At 40.1% G+C, this 18062-nt stretch overlaps 1 protein-coding gene across 3 annotated transcripts in view; it reads left to right on the forward strand.

The window, feature by feature from the left end:
- The first annotated feature begins 7678 nt into the window (after positions 1–7678).
- The window catches only part of sema4f (sema domain, immunoglobulin domain (Ig), transmembrane domain (TM) and short cytoplasmic domain, (semaphorin) 4F), an 80934-nt gene continuing 70550 nt past the window's right edge, over positions 7679–18062 (forward strand). For 2 of the 3 annotated variants that reach the window (XM_084109127.1, XM_084109128.1), the window contains exon 1: positions 8177–8415. In XM_084109127.1, the coding sequence (XP_083965253.1) occupies positions 8328–8415 (88 nt within the window). In that variant the 5' untranslated portion in view covers positions 8177–8327. Of the gene's footprint in view, positions 8416–18062 lie in introns of all 3 variants that reach the window. The other variant, XM_084109126.1, reaches the window with a different exon arrangement.

An 18062-nucleotide genomic window follows, 5' to 3' on the forward strand; every position in this document is an offset into this window, starting at 1 on the left:
GCTAATTAGTTTTAATGAAAAGCTCATCTTTATAATTGAGCAAATGGCTCTTTCGTAATGTGCTTATTAAATCAAACAGTCTTCTCAGTACAAGAACATGCTGCAGTACACTAATGATATGAACCAACATTAGAGGTGATGAAGTTGTGTTGGCACAGAATGGCTTGACATTTCTTTGTTTGTGAGTGTGTGGGTGTAGATAGTCCGAGGTTGTCTTTTTTTAAACCCGTGTATTTTGACTACTTGTTAAAGCATATCTGAGCAGTAGAGGAAGTACTTGTTGTTGTATTCTTAATACAACCGTCCTCAGGTCCTCGATTTGATTATCCAAGCAGAGTTTCAAGAGTGTTGGTATACAGACTGCCAGTCTGTGCAGTGGTGGGGTTTTTCAGTGTCTCAGCATAGGTAACGTCTTTATGTGTGATTTATTCAATAATTCACTGAACTGATTCGTTCGTGAAGGGCTGCATCTGAAATCGCACTCTCTGAATAGGTACTTCTGAAGAAGTAATTACTTTCAGACAGTTAAAAAACTATGTTCTATACCAGTGGTCTCAACAGTGGTTCCTGGAGGGCCACAACCCTGCAAAGTTAGGGCGCTTTCACACTTGGTTCGATTGCCTGTTCCGAACCCAAGTTCGATTGCTCCCCCCTCCCCCTGCCCCCGAAGGACTGTGTTCACATTATATTATTTCTATCTGAACCGCGGTACGCTTGCGTCATCAGGCTGCAGCTGGCGTAATGGTGTTGCTTGGTAACCGCGAATGAAAAGGCGCCCAAATGGATAGACTTGCTCGGTTGACATTTGTTCTTGTTTTTTTTAACCTTTGGTTTTGTTTTCAACATAGACATACAGAAATACACTTGCGTCTGTCTGCTGCAAAAATTCTGAAAACGTGTCAAAGACAGCGGGCTGTCCGCCGAAGATACATTATACGTCATCAATAGCGGTTCACTTCCGCGGTTTGGTTCAATTGCGTTCATATCAGAAGCGAAACGTACCCGAGTTCACATGAACCGTACCCCAGACCACCTTTTTAATCGGACTTGAGTACGGTTCGCGGGTGCGCACCCGAGTTCGGAAGACAGCGTTCACATCATCCAAACGAACCGAACTCTGACGTCATTCGAACCCGGGTGCGCACCAAAAGTGCTATGTGAAAGCGCCCTTAAACTCCAACCCTTATTAAACACACCTGATCCAGCTAATCAGGATCTTCAGAATTACTAGAAACCATAAATAAGTATACATAGATTCCACATTCGACCACTACAGACAGGTCGACACTGCAGAACAGTGGCCCTCCAGCAGCTGAGTTTTAGACCTGAGACCTCTGTTCTATACAGTATGAATGTGTGTGGTATAAATGAAATCCAGAAGTACTACATTCCTCATGTTGTCATTGTCATGTGAGCCACCAGCAAATGTAAAGGCCTTCACACCAGAAGTGAAATAAATATGACTCAGGCTGAAGAAATGTAAATTCACATCTGTACAGTAGAGGGTGCAGCTCAAACACACCTTTCAGGTGTGCTGCCATTATGGACTGCAGAAGAAGGATGCAGGAGAAGAAAGTTCAACACTCTTACATCAGCAATAAAAAAAATAAGATAAAAAAAAGGTAATCTTGCTTATTAGTATAATTGAAATGCATTTCACAGTTTTTAAGCATTTTGAGGAATAGTAAATCTGTTTTTGTGGAAGTGAGATGAGTAAATGCATGCTCACATTCAGTCTAGACAACCATAACCATCACGTTCACACAGCGCACACAACTCCTCTGCACCTCACTCCTGATTTCTCTCAACATGGGGACAGGAGAGGTGTCAATAAATGGGGAAAAAAAGTGTGGAATGCAGGACAAGGCAGAGGGCCGTGAGAAAACAGCGCGAGGGTGGAGGCGTGATTGATGACGAGCGTCACCTGCACACCGTACCGGCATCGTATCTCACGGAGGAGCAGAAGCATAAAAGAAGGAGCGACGACAGTGAAGAACTAGACTGGACCAGGCCTGGACTTTACGTTGTGTTTTGTTTATGTTTTATTATGTGTGTGCAGCAGTCGTCCGTGAGGGGCTGCCGCCTTTACTTTCGTTTTGTGTTTGTTTATTATTGAAGTTTGTTCGCCGGTTCCTGCCTCTTTCTTCCCATAACAACTTACTTGGTTATGCTGGTGTCGAAACCAGGGAGGATGGAGGAATGCGCTGTCAAAGACCCCTCGCCACTGTGGGGAATCATTGAGCAGGGCTGAGCAGAGCCTGTCGCCATGGACGCGAGGGAGAGAGAGTGAGTTGCCGGCCACCTGGGTTCTGGAGGGTCGGCCGTGATGGGGAGAAGCAGGGAATGGGGGACTCTTGCCGGCTGCCTGAACCCAGAGGAGCTGTTGCCGCCCACCAGGCAGCGGAGGAGTGTCGAGCCGTCCACCGAGGGCTATCCAGGGCCACCGCCAGGCACCGCGGAGGAGTTCCCCCAGCTGGTGGAGGACCAGATGGCAGTGCGTTTTGGGAACCGGACCAATAATTTTTTTACCTCTCTCCCTTCTCTCCCCTCTGTCGCTCCCCATGCTTCCATCTCCTATTCTCTCGCCTCGTCTGTCCTTACCCCCAGGTGCCGTAGCCGCAGTGACTGGCCCCCCCGGAGGACAATTCGCTGCACCACTCATTCTCGAAGGTACCCCCCAGCCTGCTAGGGGCGATGGGGGTATGTGGCAAGCAGGACGAGGGCCGTGAGAGAATGGCACGAGTTTATGTTTCTCGGATCTCACGGAGGAGCTACGGAAGCATAAAAGGAGGAGCGACGACAGTGAAGGATGAGAGAGGACCAGGCCTGGATTTTACGTTGTATTTTGTTTATGTTTTATTATAAATCGTTCATAAGGGGCTGCTGCCTTTACTTTAGTTTTGTGTTTGTTTATTATTAAAGTTTGTTTGAACGTTTGCAGTTCCCACCTCCTTCTTCCCATAACAACTTACTTCGTTACACAAAGTAACTTGAATTACTTTTGTGAAAAAGTAACAGATATTTTGTTTTAAATTTAAAAGTAATGTGTTACTTTACTAGTTATTTGGAATAAGTAATCTGATTACATAACTTGCATTACTTGAAATGCGTTACCCCCAATTATGCCTACCAGCATCAGTTGTGTCTCTTTGCTGCCATTCACAAATTATTTTTTCATGGCCTCATGCGATAATAAAGCCTCCATTAGATGTGCACTTCAGAATCTTGCCAGAAACTGTTTTATGAAAACCTTGAATTCGGACATAATTCTCTTTTCAAATACTGTTTTTTGCCTACTATATAGTAGGGAAGGCATATTCAGACGCAGCCACTGTCTTTATGAATGAGTCATTAAATCCAACTCTCATTCAAAACATTGATTTATTCAGGAATGAAATACTGCTACTGTGTGTTGCTTGGAGATGCAATAGTTGCATTAGATGGTTTTAGTTTGGTTTTCTTTGGCAAAAATAGACCTACATGTTCATTTCTTATCTAAAATACAACTCCTGACTAATTTTCAGCTGTAAAAGTCCATCAAACAAAGACCCCAACATTTACTTTAGAAATTATGATGTAAACTGAGAATATTCCATAATGGTGTACATTTTTCCTTTAGTTATGTCTTTTTTTCCCCCAATAATTCTGAATAATAGCGTAATATATATGTTTTCCCTTATAATTGTTTGCATGAACTCACAAGACATCGAATGTCCTCTTGACATTCTCAGTGATTCCTTTTCTTGTCAAGGATGGGGGATGGAAAACATCCATGGTACATGTAACACCATACCATCCCCCTCACCGAGCACCAGCACAGAGCTAGAAAGTCATCATCTGACATGCCTGTCTACTCAGGGGCAACTAACCAGATTAGCCATTTGGAGATGTGGACCAGAGATAGTGAACTGATATCTCTAGAGATGTTATCATATCACCTGTGTCCTGCTGGTCCAGTTGCCTGAGGTAAAGGAGTGAGTAATACTGTAATAACACGGGTGGAGAAGACCACAGGGTGAATGGCAGGACCACTTAATGACCTGCAGTTTTGCTGCTGATGACTCAGCATGCTCCTTCAGCCAGTCAATGAACAGTGCTGGAGTAATGAGGCAGAGGAAGGTGAGGACTTATTGGAGATGAGAGGTAAGGTCTGGGGGAGGGTTAGAGGTGGCCAATGTACTGGAATACACACACATACTGATGGAATTGAGAAATATTTGGCTCTGAAAATGTGCAGCCACATCAGTGCATGAAAACTCTTATGATTGGTGCATCTGGTTATGGACACATTCATTTGTGTTTTGATGATTTTCTGATTTGCTCTTTTCTTTCCACAACTGTTGATATTCCAGGATTATTATATGCATTGGTTTGCACACTTCTGTGTTCGTACTATACAGTAAGTCAGTTTGACCTGGGGCATGCTGGGTTGGCTGGTGCCTGCCAAAGCCATCTTGGACAGCTTTTGGTCACGAAGCACTGTCTGTTTTATAGACTTACAGAATATTCTGGGTTTAGTACAAGTTAAGCTTAACAGCATTTATGGAATAATGTTTATAATCACAAAAAAACGTTTTGATTCATCCCTCATTCTCTTAAAAAATGAGGTGAGGCACTTAAATGAGGCCAATTTTGGGAGGATTTAAAAGCAGACATGTGAAGCTTATCATAAAACAACACCTAAAAATAGTTTTTTGTCATTTTATGGTCATTTCAGGATTTTAGGCATTACATTGTCATGGCAATGAAATTGTAGAATTAGATATAACTTTACACAATTAGAGGTTTTTAAGTGTATAATGTTAACATGCATACAGTATAGTACACATTTTGTGCTTATTGAAAGTGCCTGGATGTAATAATTTTTTTATTTATTAATTTTTGCTTTTGCAGAGCTCCCTCTATTCTAGAAGACCAACATTCATATATTCCGATATTTTTATTATCACTTATATTTTTGAACTCTGTGAATTGTTATCCTTATAATAAACGACTCATTAACATTTGCTACACACTGACCTCAGTGCACTAACACATAATCTGGTAGTTTAATGATACACATGCACACATCTAATTAATGAGGGTTTGTATGCTGTGACTATCCAGACAAACATTTAGTCCAATTGTGATTTGTCCACTGTTTGCCCTGTTTGAACTGTTTGTCCATAGCTGTGCCTGTTTATGTTTTCCTGCAAGGTCATCTCACAGTCCAGGACTGATGGGGACTAGCAGACACATAATTAAAGAGCTTGCTAAATGTCTTCCATTTAACTGATCACAAAGCAATTCATTCAGTCTGATTTTATGCCATAAATTCTTGCACACATCCATTGATTGTGACACATATTTTGACATACATTTTTATTTATTTTAAAAGTGAACTCAGTTCACACACACACACACACACACACACACACACACACACACACACACACACACACACACACACACACACACACACACACACACACACACACACACACACACACACACATTCCATAGACATAACGATTTTTTTTACCCTTAAACCTACCCATCACATGTGATTTATAAGCTGTTTTCCTCATGGGGACCAAAAAATGTCCCCACAAGGCCAAAGATTTCTGACATTTTGTATAATATGTAGTGTATAGGCCTACCTGAACCACATACACACATTCTGTACACACACATAATTCCTCCACTTCCCCCCATTAAGATATTACATTGTGGATGTGACCCTTTAGAAATCTCCCAATCTGAGGTCTCTGTAGGGGTCTCTATGTAAACCGCGACACTTCTTTCTTCATGCTCAGGGGACAGCGAGACCTCACTTCAAGGGTTCAGGCCCCACACTGTGTGTTACTCGCTCAGCTCAGGGGAAGAATAATAATGTCCTCCACCAGATAAGTTCCATGACAATCCCTTTAAGGTCTTTTCAACATGCCATAGCTGATTGGTCTTTCTATAAATGACCTTTCAATAAAAGACCTTAGAAGCTGATCAGAGATCAGTTGTTGTATTTAATCTGTGATGATGAAGGCATGGGAAGCTGATATGGGAACAGTTATTAAAAGCACGCAGCACATTTGGGCCTCCAGGAATTCACCTATGCCTACTTCTGTTCTTTTGTTTGGTCCATAAAAGAGTTTTTGGAGTTCAGTAAGGTTGAGTGGAACTCATGTTCAGCTATAGCCTATGAGAGTTTAATAACATAATACAGACAGAGTAATTAATTATAGATGGGTTATTTACGCAATAGCAAGAAAACTGGAATGAATAATATAGCCATTGTTAATGGCAAGTTAATTATTTTTATTATTTTTACTTTTATTAACATTCACATTTCTATAATTGTATCGAACAGAACTGGTAATAACTACTTGCGCATATTTGTGCTGTTTTATCACCCAAAACTGATGTCACTATGGAGGATAATGTCATTAATGACCTGCCTTTTAAATTCAAAAGATATTACAAATACTAACAGGACGGAAAGTGAACAAAGAAAAGACATTTGAAATGAATTAAATTAGAGTAATGTTACTAAAATGTTCCTTTAATTAAAGAAAAAAAAAAAAAATTAAAATCATGCACACTTATCCTGTAAAACAGGATGCTCACCTGTCCAGAGGGGGGCGTCGTGAGGAGTGTCAATAGCCTAAAAAATACTGCGTATTATGACACTTGCACATAATGCCGAAACAATCGTTCAAACAAACGGCAATCATCGAGTATGATTTGTTTTTCAGTGAAGAACCTGTATGTTGCTCAACTTATTGCCTCAACAAACCTTTATCTTCAACTTGTTCCTCCTTCACCTTTGACCGCTCGCCGCCTCTTAGCTTCGCTGGCCTTTGTCCTGCTGCCCCGTGAAATTCAGAGAGTGCTGAAGCCCTCAGATGTCGTTGTTCTTGCGCGGATTACAGAGAGGCAGATGGACAGCGGGTCGTGGCCTGCGCAAATCCGCCCTCCCCCGTGCTTTTGTCGGGAATAAGAGTAGATTTATCAAAGCACTCCCTCTATGCCCTTCTCATGCACGTTCACATTCCCGTCGCAACTTGCATTAATAATCATAGACAGCCTAATAGAAATATGACAGCTCCTCATGCCATTTAGGCTATCTCTAATTGATAGTGGTAGCCTACATTTTTTTTATGGTTTCGTTTTCGTTTTCATTTTCAATTATTTTAATAGAATGAATATAAACGGAATGAATTAACGATCTAATTATAAGAATTACTGACTGAGCTAGAGATTTTGACCAGGAAGACGAGGCTCAGAGTCCTGTCTTATAGGCTATAGAACCGGTTCCATTTTGTAGTCCGATTCCTGCATGAATTTTATTTTAAGTGAATCAATGGGCTATTTTATAAAGAACGTATGCATGAAATAGGTTAAGCCTATATCACCTTTTTTCTACTTTTTTTCTTTTCAATAGGCTATATAAGAACATTGAATTGCATTTTATGCTGCCGATTAAAATTGTCAACACATTTTAAAAATAATTGTATTAAATTGATTTCTGTTTGAAATTTGATGATTTCATCATTTTATATAGGCTAACAGACTTCTGAGGGCATCAGCCTACATTCAATATTCGTTTCCAAAATATTTCTTACTAATTTCTAACTTACGTATTTCTTAGAAGTAATTCCTTGCGATTCCTTTGAACTCGAGACGCTTTACCTGTTGTGACGTAGGCAATGGGGCGGGGCACTGAGAGGACTTGACTGAAGCTTGTGTTGGCTATTAGAGATTACTGAGACGGCTGGAAAGCGAATTCACGCTTATAGTTTTGTTTCTCTGGCGGGTACATTTAGCTCTATGTTGTATGTTTTTGGAATCCCACATTGGATATTCAAATATCATTTACCCGGACGGGAATATCCGGTGATCATACGGGACAATTGAATTTGTGTTCAAGCCAGTGCTGGAGGATTTAAACGCCAAGCTTCACGCGCTTCTTCTGCTTCAAGCTTCTGACAGCGAATGTATTTAACATCGGATTAAACTTCGGGAAAGTTGAACATTTTCTCGGAAGCAAGAGGATTTTGTTTCTACTAATATTGTGCGATGCACTGAATTGTGCTGGTGATTATTTCGAGACTCAAAGAAAAAGAACATCGTGGACGTTTTGAATTTCTGCTCTGTTGCGGACAGCAAGAATATGCTGACTTAAAATTAGTTTAGTTAAAATAGCATCCATATTTTACATATTAACTGGTAAATCCTTTTAAACTGCGTAGCCAAATCTGCAATCTTTCTCGTTATAATGACCTGGAGCTGAGACTCGACATAGAGGACTGTCTCCGAACTAGTAGAAGAGCGGTTCCTGTTGTTGGAACATGAAGTCAGTTACTGGTCTGTTTGCTTTAACTGTGTTGCTGTGTTGCACGATCTCATCCTGGAGCGCCACTATCAACAGCCATGGAGGTGAGTTCAGTTGATGCAAGAAATAATAATAGCTTTTAGAATGACATCACATCTCTCTTTGAAATGTTTGAAACGCAAAGAAGTACTCACATAAAAAGCTGGTTTAAAACAAAAAAATATTTAAAGTGTCATTTGACACTTTTTTGGTGTGTGTTAGCTTTTGCATTTTCCAAGGCAACGAAAAGTCGTGTGAACGTAATAGGCGGGAGGCAGGTGACAACCTGTGCGCGCGCGCACACATGGAAGCTGTGGAAAAAAAATCACCATAGACATAAAACACATAAGCGGTATATTTTAATTTGTGGCAGTTGTCGATTCAGCGTTATTTGTGTGTGTGTGTGTGTGTGTGTGCGTGTTTATGTGTAATGTAAGCTTTATGCATCTTCAGTGGCTCTATGCTTCACGAGTCCTAATGATTCACGAGTCCTAATGATTCATGTATTGATTGATTGATAGATAGATAAAATGTAAATAGGCTAGAAAATGTCATAAAGCCCAGTTTCAAGGGAGAAATACATGTTTTTGTGTGAGACAAATCATTCCTGGGCACAGTTGTTCCCTCCAACATTGTTTTTTTTCTGAATTTGTGATAGTGAATGATGTTTTCACTCGCTTGTTTAACTTTATTTTGCCGATACTCTCTCACTCAGCAGATGCAGTCAGACCTGCGCATTTAAATGTAGGCCACTATGAAACAGCAGTTGACAGTTTTGGGCAGACTGCATAATGCATAGGTACTAGACAGTGATTTGGGCTTTCCATAAGCATGCTGGTGCTGAAATTATGTGAAATGCCACTCTGAGGAAAGGAAGATTTAGCTACTTGAAAACACTAAAGCACCCAACTCATCATCCCTCCTCACCTGAGCACTCTTTGAACAGAAAGTCCACTCACTGACACACTACAAATGACACTAAACTACACTGTGGACGTCTGCTTTAGTGAACTTTTTTTCATCAAGCTAATTTTAGTGTCTTATGCAAAAAGGGTTTCTTACACTTGCAATTGGGCTGTTGTATTGATATCCACACATCACAACATTTTGGGAATGCCACACAGGCAAGCCGAGTGATGCTATACTAAATATCAGAAACTTCATTTGACCCATTAAAGGGTTAGTTCACCCAAAAATGAAAACTATCCCACAAATGACTTCCCCTCAACCCCTCATCTTAGGTGTATGTGACTTAGCCTACTTCTTTCAGCCAAACACAATCGGAGTTATATTAAAAAATCTCCTGGCTCTTCCAAGCTTTATAATAGGAGTGAATACTAACTGAGATTTTGAAGCCCAAAAAAGCGCATCCATCTATCATAAAAATAACGGCCGTACGCGAGTCAAGTTCCGGCCGAAGAGTGAAATCAGACCCGATGCATGACGTATTGACGAACACGGAAGTGCAGAGGATAAGCAGAAAACAACAGTCACGAATTAGAAGTCTAAAACAATAATTTTTAAAGAGATATGTCGGACGAGCTTGAGTTTGTTGCCCAGCCCTATTTGTTTGAACAGCGAGAGACGTCTATTCCCACCTAAGCTTATGCTACATATAAGTCTTTCTTACGTCATACGCCGGAACTCAACTCTCTCGTGAACGCGTGGATGGACGTTACTGGAAGCTAGTGAATACAGATTCTAAAGTTAGAATTATGGATATTTTTCTTACAAAAAAAGCATCACTTCACTTTAGAAGGCCTTTATAAACCCCCGGAGCCGTATTGATTACTTTTATAATGGATGGATTTGCCTTTTTGGGCAAAATCTCAGTTCCCATTATAATGCTGGGAAGAGCCAGGATTTTAATATAACTCTGATTGTGTTTGTCTGAAAGAAGAAAGTCATATACACCTAGGATGGCTTTAGGGTGAGTAAATGATGGGATCATTTTCATTTTTGGGTGAACTAACCCTTTAAATTAGAGAACTGTTGTATGAAATATATCATACGGTGAGCTGCAGATAGAATTTTTTTTATCTTTCTAGTCTCTTATGTATTTGCAGCTACTGTGGACAGAGTGATATGGGTAGCCATGATCATAATACTTATCTTTACTCCTGTGATAATCAAAATGTGTTATACTCCAGTGCAGTCCATGTGTATGACCTCTCTGCCTGAGTAAATCCTTGGCTCATACCCTCGAATAGTGGTGTTTCTAATTCTACTCACATGACAATGATTAGGAACTCAAACACAACGGTCACCGTTTCACACATTAAACGTGATGTTGTGAAGCCTGACTGATCAAAATCTCCTGTTTTGGAAACATGCTTTATACAATGGTGAGATTTGTAGAATTCAGGATTTCTATTTAAAATGTTCAGGGCTGGTTGTTTGGTGACATGGAATGAGCAGATTCATGCTGGCTTCTTGGCGTTTGTAGAAAAGGAGTCTCAAAACAAACGTCAGAGCAGTAGTTTGAAACATGAAATGGAATGCATTAGGAAACATGGAGGAACAGCAGTAATAAATAAAGGAATATATAAGTAGACAGGTTTAATAAGGTGAATCTTGTGCGTTGGTTTCAGATATTTCTCTTCCACCTACACATGGTCATGACTTTTGCATTCTTCTCACAGCTCACTCCTACAGCGTTATGGGCTTCTGTGCATCAGCAGAAAACCTCACAGACGTTTTGTGCTGCATTCCTAACAGAGCGGCAATGGTTTTTTTGTGTTAAATGTCATAGCTAACGTAAGCACACTGATGAGAGCTGTATTCATTTTGTTGGATAACAATTTGACTCTGTGTGAACAGTTTGTGTCCTGCATTTTGCAAATTCTTGAACCTTTTGCATAGTCCCCCATAAATACACCAAATGTTTTCTTTAACACAAGGTGCACAATTTATCTGTCTGAGAATGGGCTCTCTTGGGAATCCCTCTAACTTAATTTCATGTCTTTAGAAACACTTTAAAGTGCAGTGTTGATTAGATTATCTCTTTTCAAGGGTATATTTATGCAAACTTAATAGAATAGAAACAGCACAGCAGGCTAACAGTACACAAGGTCTAATAAAGGTCCTTGGAGGGTAAGACCAGTGTGGCAGACAGCTTGGGTCAAATGTCAAAGGTCGTGCTGCATTTGTGAATAGATTGTCTAGTCTGTTTAAGGATATGAGCTTTGCATAAGCTTTCTTGTTTTTCTCTTACACTCTTCCTCTCGGTCTCATTTATTTGATCCATGTTACAAAATGACTATGAACTGATTAATGATCAGACATATTACCTAACGACCAAGCCAAGAGAACACAAATCCACAGCCTTGTCCTTGTCCCAACCGATTGTCAGACTGGGACGCTAAATCCGTCTCTGAGAGAGCCAATTCGGCATGTCAGTCTGTTTGCCGTCTGTTGACTCTGTAATACAGACCTGGTGTAGATTGTAATGATGAAGAAATGGAATGAAGCTCTATTAATTAGCCAGATTTTCCAGCTATGAAGCATTTTTTATTTATTTTTTACTCTTTCAGTAAAACCTGAATAAAGTATTTTATTCAGAATTTCATTATTTTTTCGATATTCATCTTTATCTTACTCTAAATTCATATTTAATAGTGTTATAGCTTTCATAGTCTTTAGTTAAAGGTGCATAGTTTGGTGCAAATTTAAAAAGTTTTACACGCATACACAAGAAATAAATTGTGTTTTTGTAAAGAGTATGTATGGTGAGGGTCACCCCCCTCAATGTGTTTCATCATGTGGAGAGAATCTTCATGCTCATTAGCTGCTTCCTTTGTAGATACCATAGTAGTGTATTGTAGGTTGGTGATTTGAAGACAAAAAAAATTGACAATTAGAGATTAGACACACTTATTAGGCCCTATTTTAACGATCTAAGCGCATGGTCTAAAGCGCACAGCGCAAGTGTACTTAGGGCGTGTCTGAATCCACTTTTGTTAGTTTAACGACGGGAAAAATGGTCGGCGCCCAGCGCATGGTCTAAAAGGGTTGTCCCTATTCTCTTAATGAGTAATGGGTGTGTTTCAACCAATCAGAGTCTCATCTCCCATTCCCTCACTCGCACCATGGCGGATTCGCTATTTACATGGCAGAATTTGCAAGCGGAAAAACTGAACGCTTCTCTAGCGAGGAAATGGATTTGCTCATACGCGAGGTTAAGACCATTTACGGGACAAAGTGTACGCGCGTTGTGGACAAGTTCTCTTTAAATAACAAAAAAATGTATATTGCGCCATTGACTTTAGACCAGTTTTCAATTAGTCAATGGCACAGTCTATTTCAGTTGCCTCAAAATAGCAACGCACCAACAATGCGCCTGAACACACCTCGTTTTCAAACCAGCACGCCCATGGGCACACAAATGGGCGTAAATGCATTTGCTATTTAAACAACGTGGCACAGGACGTGAAAATGATAACTGCATCGGGCTGAAACTAGCAGAAAACACTTGCGTCGCACCTGGTGCTGCATTGCGCCGGATGTATGAGAGGGCCCATTGTCTTGCTTTACTAGTGACAACGGGAGAATCAGTACCTCTATGCCATGAAGAAGCAGAAAAGTTCTGAAGCCAGAAGACAGAAAGACTGACAAAGACAAAAAATAAACCTCTCACTAGTGTCAGTTTAATTTACATAAAAGACGATCACGCAGATACATGTCATAGATGGCAGTGCAGCGCCTAACACCTTTGTGGTATCGGTACTTAAGTACACAAACAACAGCAACCCATTGAACTACTGAATGCACCTTTAAACTAATATGAATAGGACTGTAAAAGCTCTTGAATGCTCATTTTGCTTTTAAATAGGCCTATATTGTTTGCTCATTATTGTCATATTTTGCTCTTCGCTCCAGTGCCTTTTATTAAATGCGCTGACGCACATATCCTACACAAAGGCTCACACCCAATAAGACACACAGCACGCCATCATATAGTTCTTCCAATCCATTAGTGCTCAAGCTTAACAATCAGATCAACTTTCTGCTTCAAAAGTGTTTTGTGTTGCAGGAGGCTCCAAGTAGATCTTAAGACTTGATATATCAGAAATACAAAGACAGATGTCTCTACCAGCCACTCACACACCCTCTGATCTCTGGCACACATACCCGGACAATTGTCCCCAACTGAGGATGAGTGGACAGTAATGCAGTGTCCTGACTCATCATCAGTATGTGCTCAGTGCTCACGGACTCCTATAAGCTTAACAGGATTTCACTAAGTAGGGCATGGTACTGGATCAAAATCCTTGTTGGTCCTGGAACAACTATCAACCAAGCAAAAGAACAGTCAACAAATGTTGAGGTCATTGGTATGCTCTGTATTATGATGTAGCAGTCGACATTATTGCTTAATTTTTTATAGCTTATAATAAAATAGTCAAATTGCTTCAGAGGAATAACTGATTTGATTTTATTCGCCCCAAGGCTGTGAAATAATGCAGCTACTGGATGTTTATATTAGCAGACCTTTGAGCTTCTTTGTGCCACACCTGGAGATTGTAACGACCTGTTTCTGTGGTGAAGTGTGACATATACACACACTACTGTATGTGTGTGCTCCCTTTGGGGGAGGTGTGACGGTCCCTACTGTGGAAACCTTCGCTAGAAGAGCTGAGTTAAGACTACTGCACCCTCAATAAAACTCACACTGCAGGGTGGTAGGAAACAGCTCTCTGTGTCTCATTAAATGTTTCATGTGCTTATTTTAATGAGTGTCTATCTGTTTTCCTCAGCCTGGATCCGTCTGGTACAAATATGCAGTTCGGTTGCGGTCTTTGCATTAAACTCTTAGGGTGGGTTCCCACTTGGCAGGTTTGGTTCGATTTAAACGAACTCTGGTGAGATTGCGTTGTTAGTGCAGTGCGTTTGGATAAGTGTGAACGCTGCCATCCGAACCCTGGTGCGTACCAAACAAGCAGACAGATACTCTAAAAAGCACAGAATGCTCAAGCATACCTGTTTTTTCTCGCCATAGAAGTGATGTTGCCTATTACAGTATGGTACAGGCATCGGTAACATCTCATTGCAGAAGATCTTCATTTGTGTGTACCGGAGGAATTCTTGCCACTGTTTTGACTCCTTGTTCTCAGCTGACAAAAATACCATCATATGTACATACAACTAGCACACTTAGCCCAGCACACAGCATTGTTTTGGATGTTCAGTAAGTTTCAAGTTGCCATTGTATATGCCATAAAAGCATTTTTTTTGTTTGTTTTGTATATTTAGGTTCGGTGTTTAAAAATGAGTGTGAATGCTAAGCGAATCAGGACTAAATGTATAAATTGGTCCGGACCAAAAGAATCAAACTATAAGTTTGAACACACCCTTATACCATGTCTACACCAGACGCGAGCAATGCGACGCGACAAAAGCACTAGAACCCATTATAATCTTTGATGCTGTCTACACTGGATGCGGCACGACACAACACGACAAATTCCCGACAGTAAACCGATGCTCCGTTCTGTTTCTGATGTACTTCAAGCACTCACGCTACTTCTGACACCAAGAACAAATGGATTTCCATTTGCAATGGATTTGCTTTTCCTTTGATAAATAGAAAGTTCAAAAGAACAGCATGTATTTGAAAAATAAATATTTTGTAACTTTACAAATGTCTCTTCTGTCACTTTTAATACATTTAATGCATCCTTGCTTCTTTAAAACAAATTCTTACTGATCCCTTAGAGTCTTGTATATTTGTCAGTGGAACACATTTAATGGCCTGCTTTCATTGGCCAGTGACTGACTCAGCTCATGAATATGTGATAAGCTGTCATGATTGATGAAGAAGGTGCTGTGGGTCAGCGGGAGGGGACAGTCGAGAGCTGCTGAGCTCTGCACTGATTGTAAAGTATTGATCTGAGGGAAAGATGGGACATGAACACAGTTCAAGGAATATGTGTGTATTGATCTGCTCTTAGATATTATTGAGTTAGTTCTGAATGTCTGCCCTTTTGGTTGTGTGATGCACTCTCTGACACACTGATACTTTTTCACCACATTTTTTTCTTTAGTCGAGCACTCACTACTCCCACTAAAACCCATTAGACTTTACTTTCTTTGTGCCTCCTGTTTCTATGGACAACAAACAAAGGTACATGAAACCATGTGTTGGGGAGAAGTGTGGTATTACTAGGGCTGAGTAAAAAATGTTTTTCTTCTGATTAATCACAATGTTCATTTGAACAATTTGATATAAATTCTTAAAATCCTGGGATCAATCTTTTTAACTTTATGCCAGTGCTTCCTGCAACGCATGCTACTGCTGAATCTATATCCCTGATTATGATTGACTGAGCTACATTGGAAGCTGTAATAAAATACTCTATAAACACACACATGTGACCTCATTACATCTGTATTACTCTGTCTATGTGTTGCTTTGCAATCATTTTCTTAAACATTGATAAAGAGCTACATTGCTTGGCGGAACAATTTTATCATCAATACATTACATTTTTGTTGCTCTTATTTTATGAAACATTGACAGCTATTATGCAGTAACCGTTTTATAAAAGTAATAAGCTCTGTCAAGCCATGGTTTACCATGACTTATTATTGCTTTATCGTACTATATTGAACTAATTTATATCAGTAACTTTGTAGGACTCGATACATAGGCTAGGACGTTGAGATCATCGGATCAAATGTTGCTGGCTTTCCCTCGTTCAGTGAAGAAGTCAAAGGGTGAATGAGCTTTTATAGTACTTGTTCCTAAATTGTGGAATAGTATTCCACTCTGTATTCGGCAGGCTCCAACGCTATAGAGGTTTATAGGTCTCAGTTGAAAACATAACTTTTTAAAAAAGGCTTACATTGAAGGATCACTCTGGTAACCATATAGTGACACTCTGGAAGCAGTGTTGGCAGTGTTATTTTTCGGGACTGCTCCAACCATGACTGTGCCAGCGAGGAAACCCAGCAAACCTATTCAAACCCTTAATGGCAGGATGCAGCCTTGAGAGAACAAAGGAAGACTGGAGTTCTCTCTACACGCATACACACACACACACACACATACACACACAAACATGTATACGACCCTCCCCTGTTTCAATCAGAAAAGGCCTGACTAATGGAAATCACTGATTGTGCTGTGGAGGTAAAGGTAGAAGACGTAAAACCCATGCCCTTCTCTCTTTCATCCCTTTCTTTATTGCTGGCCTCTAATTGGCCACTGGAGGTGGTAATTAAAACAGGATGGCTTGTGAAACACTGAGGAAGGTTAATTTGTCAAATCAAATGGAGGTTTTCCCCAACTGGTCTCGTTGCAGGTTGCCTGTTTACGCCGATCTAGGACCAGCCCTTCCAACCCTGAGCCTGAGATCTGATCAGAGCGCAAAGAAAAGCACTAAAAGACTCCCCGTTGTGGTCATATGGGGAGAAGTGGATGCTGGGAAGTCCAGACGCAGCCCGAGCTTCTGTGTGGTGGCTGCAATATAAGAGGGAAATGAGAAAAAGATGCGGAATGATTTTTTGCATATGTTTCGGGTGGCTGTGCAACAGATGCCACCCTCTTTCTCTATCTTTCTCATCAAGCTAAAAGGTTGAATTATCTCTTTCGAGCGAGCAAGAATAAATCTCAGACAAAGAAATTATTTTGATGCATGTCTCTCTGGAGAGATTCTTTCACAAATTGAAATGATTTGGAATAAAGCCAAGCAGGGCAAGGAAAGAGTGTTACAGGAAGCAGCGTGTGTATGTTTCCTGCTCTCTCTCTCTCTCTCTCTCTCTCTGGTTTTGATAAAAGCAGCAGCCTAGTAGAAAATCATTATTGCCTTGTTCCATTATGGTAATTCAAGTGTTGTGTTTTTGTAACGTAAAAGGGGTTCTGAGTCGGCACGATCGCGAGACGCGCAGAAAGAGGATGAAACTCTAAAAGCTCACACAGCCTTTGATCTCATGCTTCGACTTAACTGAGTGAAAATATTAACCTGCCTGAAAGCTTTGTGATATGATGAGAGTGACTGGAGTTATAGAACACAGAGAGAAAACAGAATGGAGGGGTGAGGCAGATGAGTGTAACGGAGAAGAATGAGAGTGTCACCAGAAGCGAAGTTCGGTGTTGTGTATTATCCACTAATAGGATTGCATCAGAGGGGTCTGTCTCAGTGTGATACACACAATCTTTGACCAAAAATTCTTTCATGTGTCAAGAACATATTTCACCCCAAATTCAAAAGAAAGAATATGAAATTATATTAAGTAAGTAAGCCTATTTTTAGGACCATTAAGATTTTTTTTTTTATATATTGTGACACTATTTTCATGATAATTCTCATTACTGTAATGCAAAACAATCTTATTTTCATTAATCTGATTTTTTGTAACATGAAAAAAAAAATTGTATTATTACTTCATTTAACGTATGCAATATTTTTTTCACAATATTGTTCATAAATTCTGCCTTGGTGAACATTAAAAACATTTTCAAAAACATTTATAACTCTTACAGAGCCCAAACTTTTAGTGTAGTAATGATGCATTGCAGAATATAATATCACAGTGTGAACTATTTTAATGAGATTTTCTTCATTTTGTTTCTGCAAAATTGTATTTTAAATTTTCCTTTAATTTGCCGGGAAAATGTGATGTAGACATGTCTTCAAGAATTGCACACAGACAGACCGTTATCTGAGAGATTAAGAGTGTGACTTTGATTTCAGTCACTCTCGGTTTTGAT

This window comes from Abramis brama (assembly GCF_963993115.1).
Source record: "Abramis brama genome assembly, chromosome: 3".
In the NCBI taxonomy this organism is placed as follows: domain Eukaryota; kingdom Metazoa; phylum Chordata; class Actinopteri; order Cypriniformes; family Leuciscidae; genus Abramis; species Abramis brama.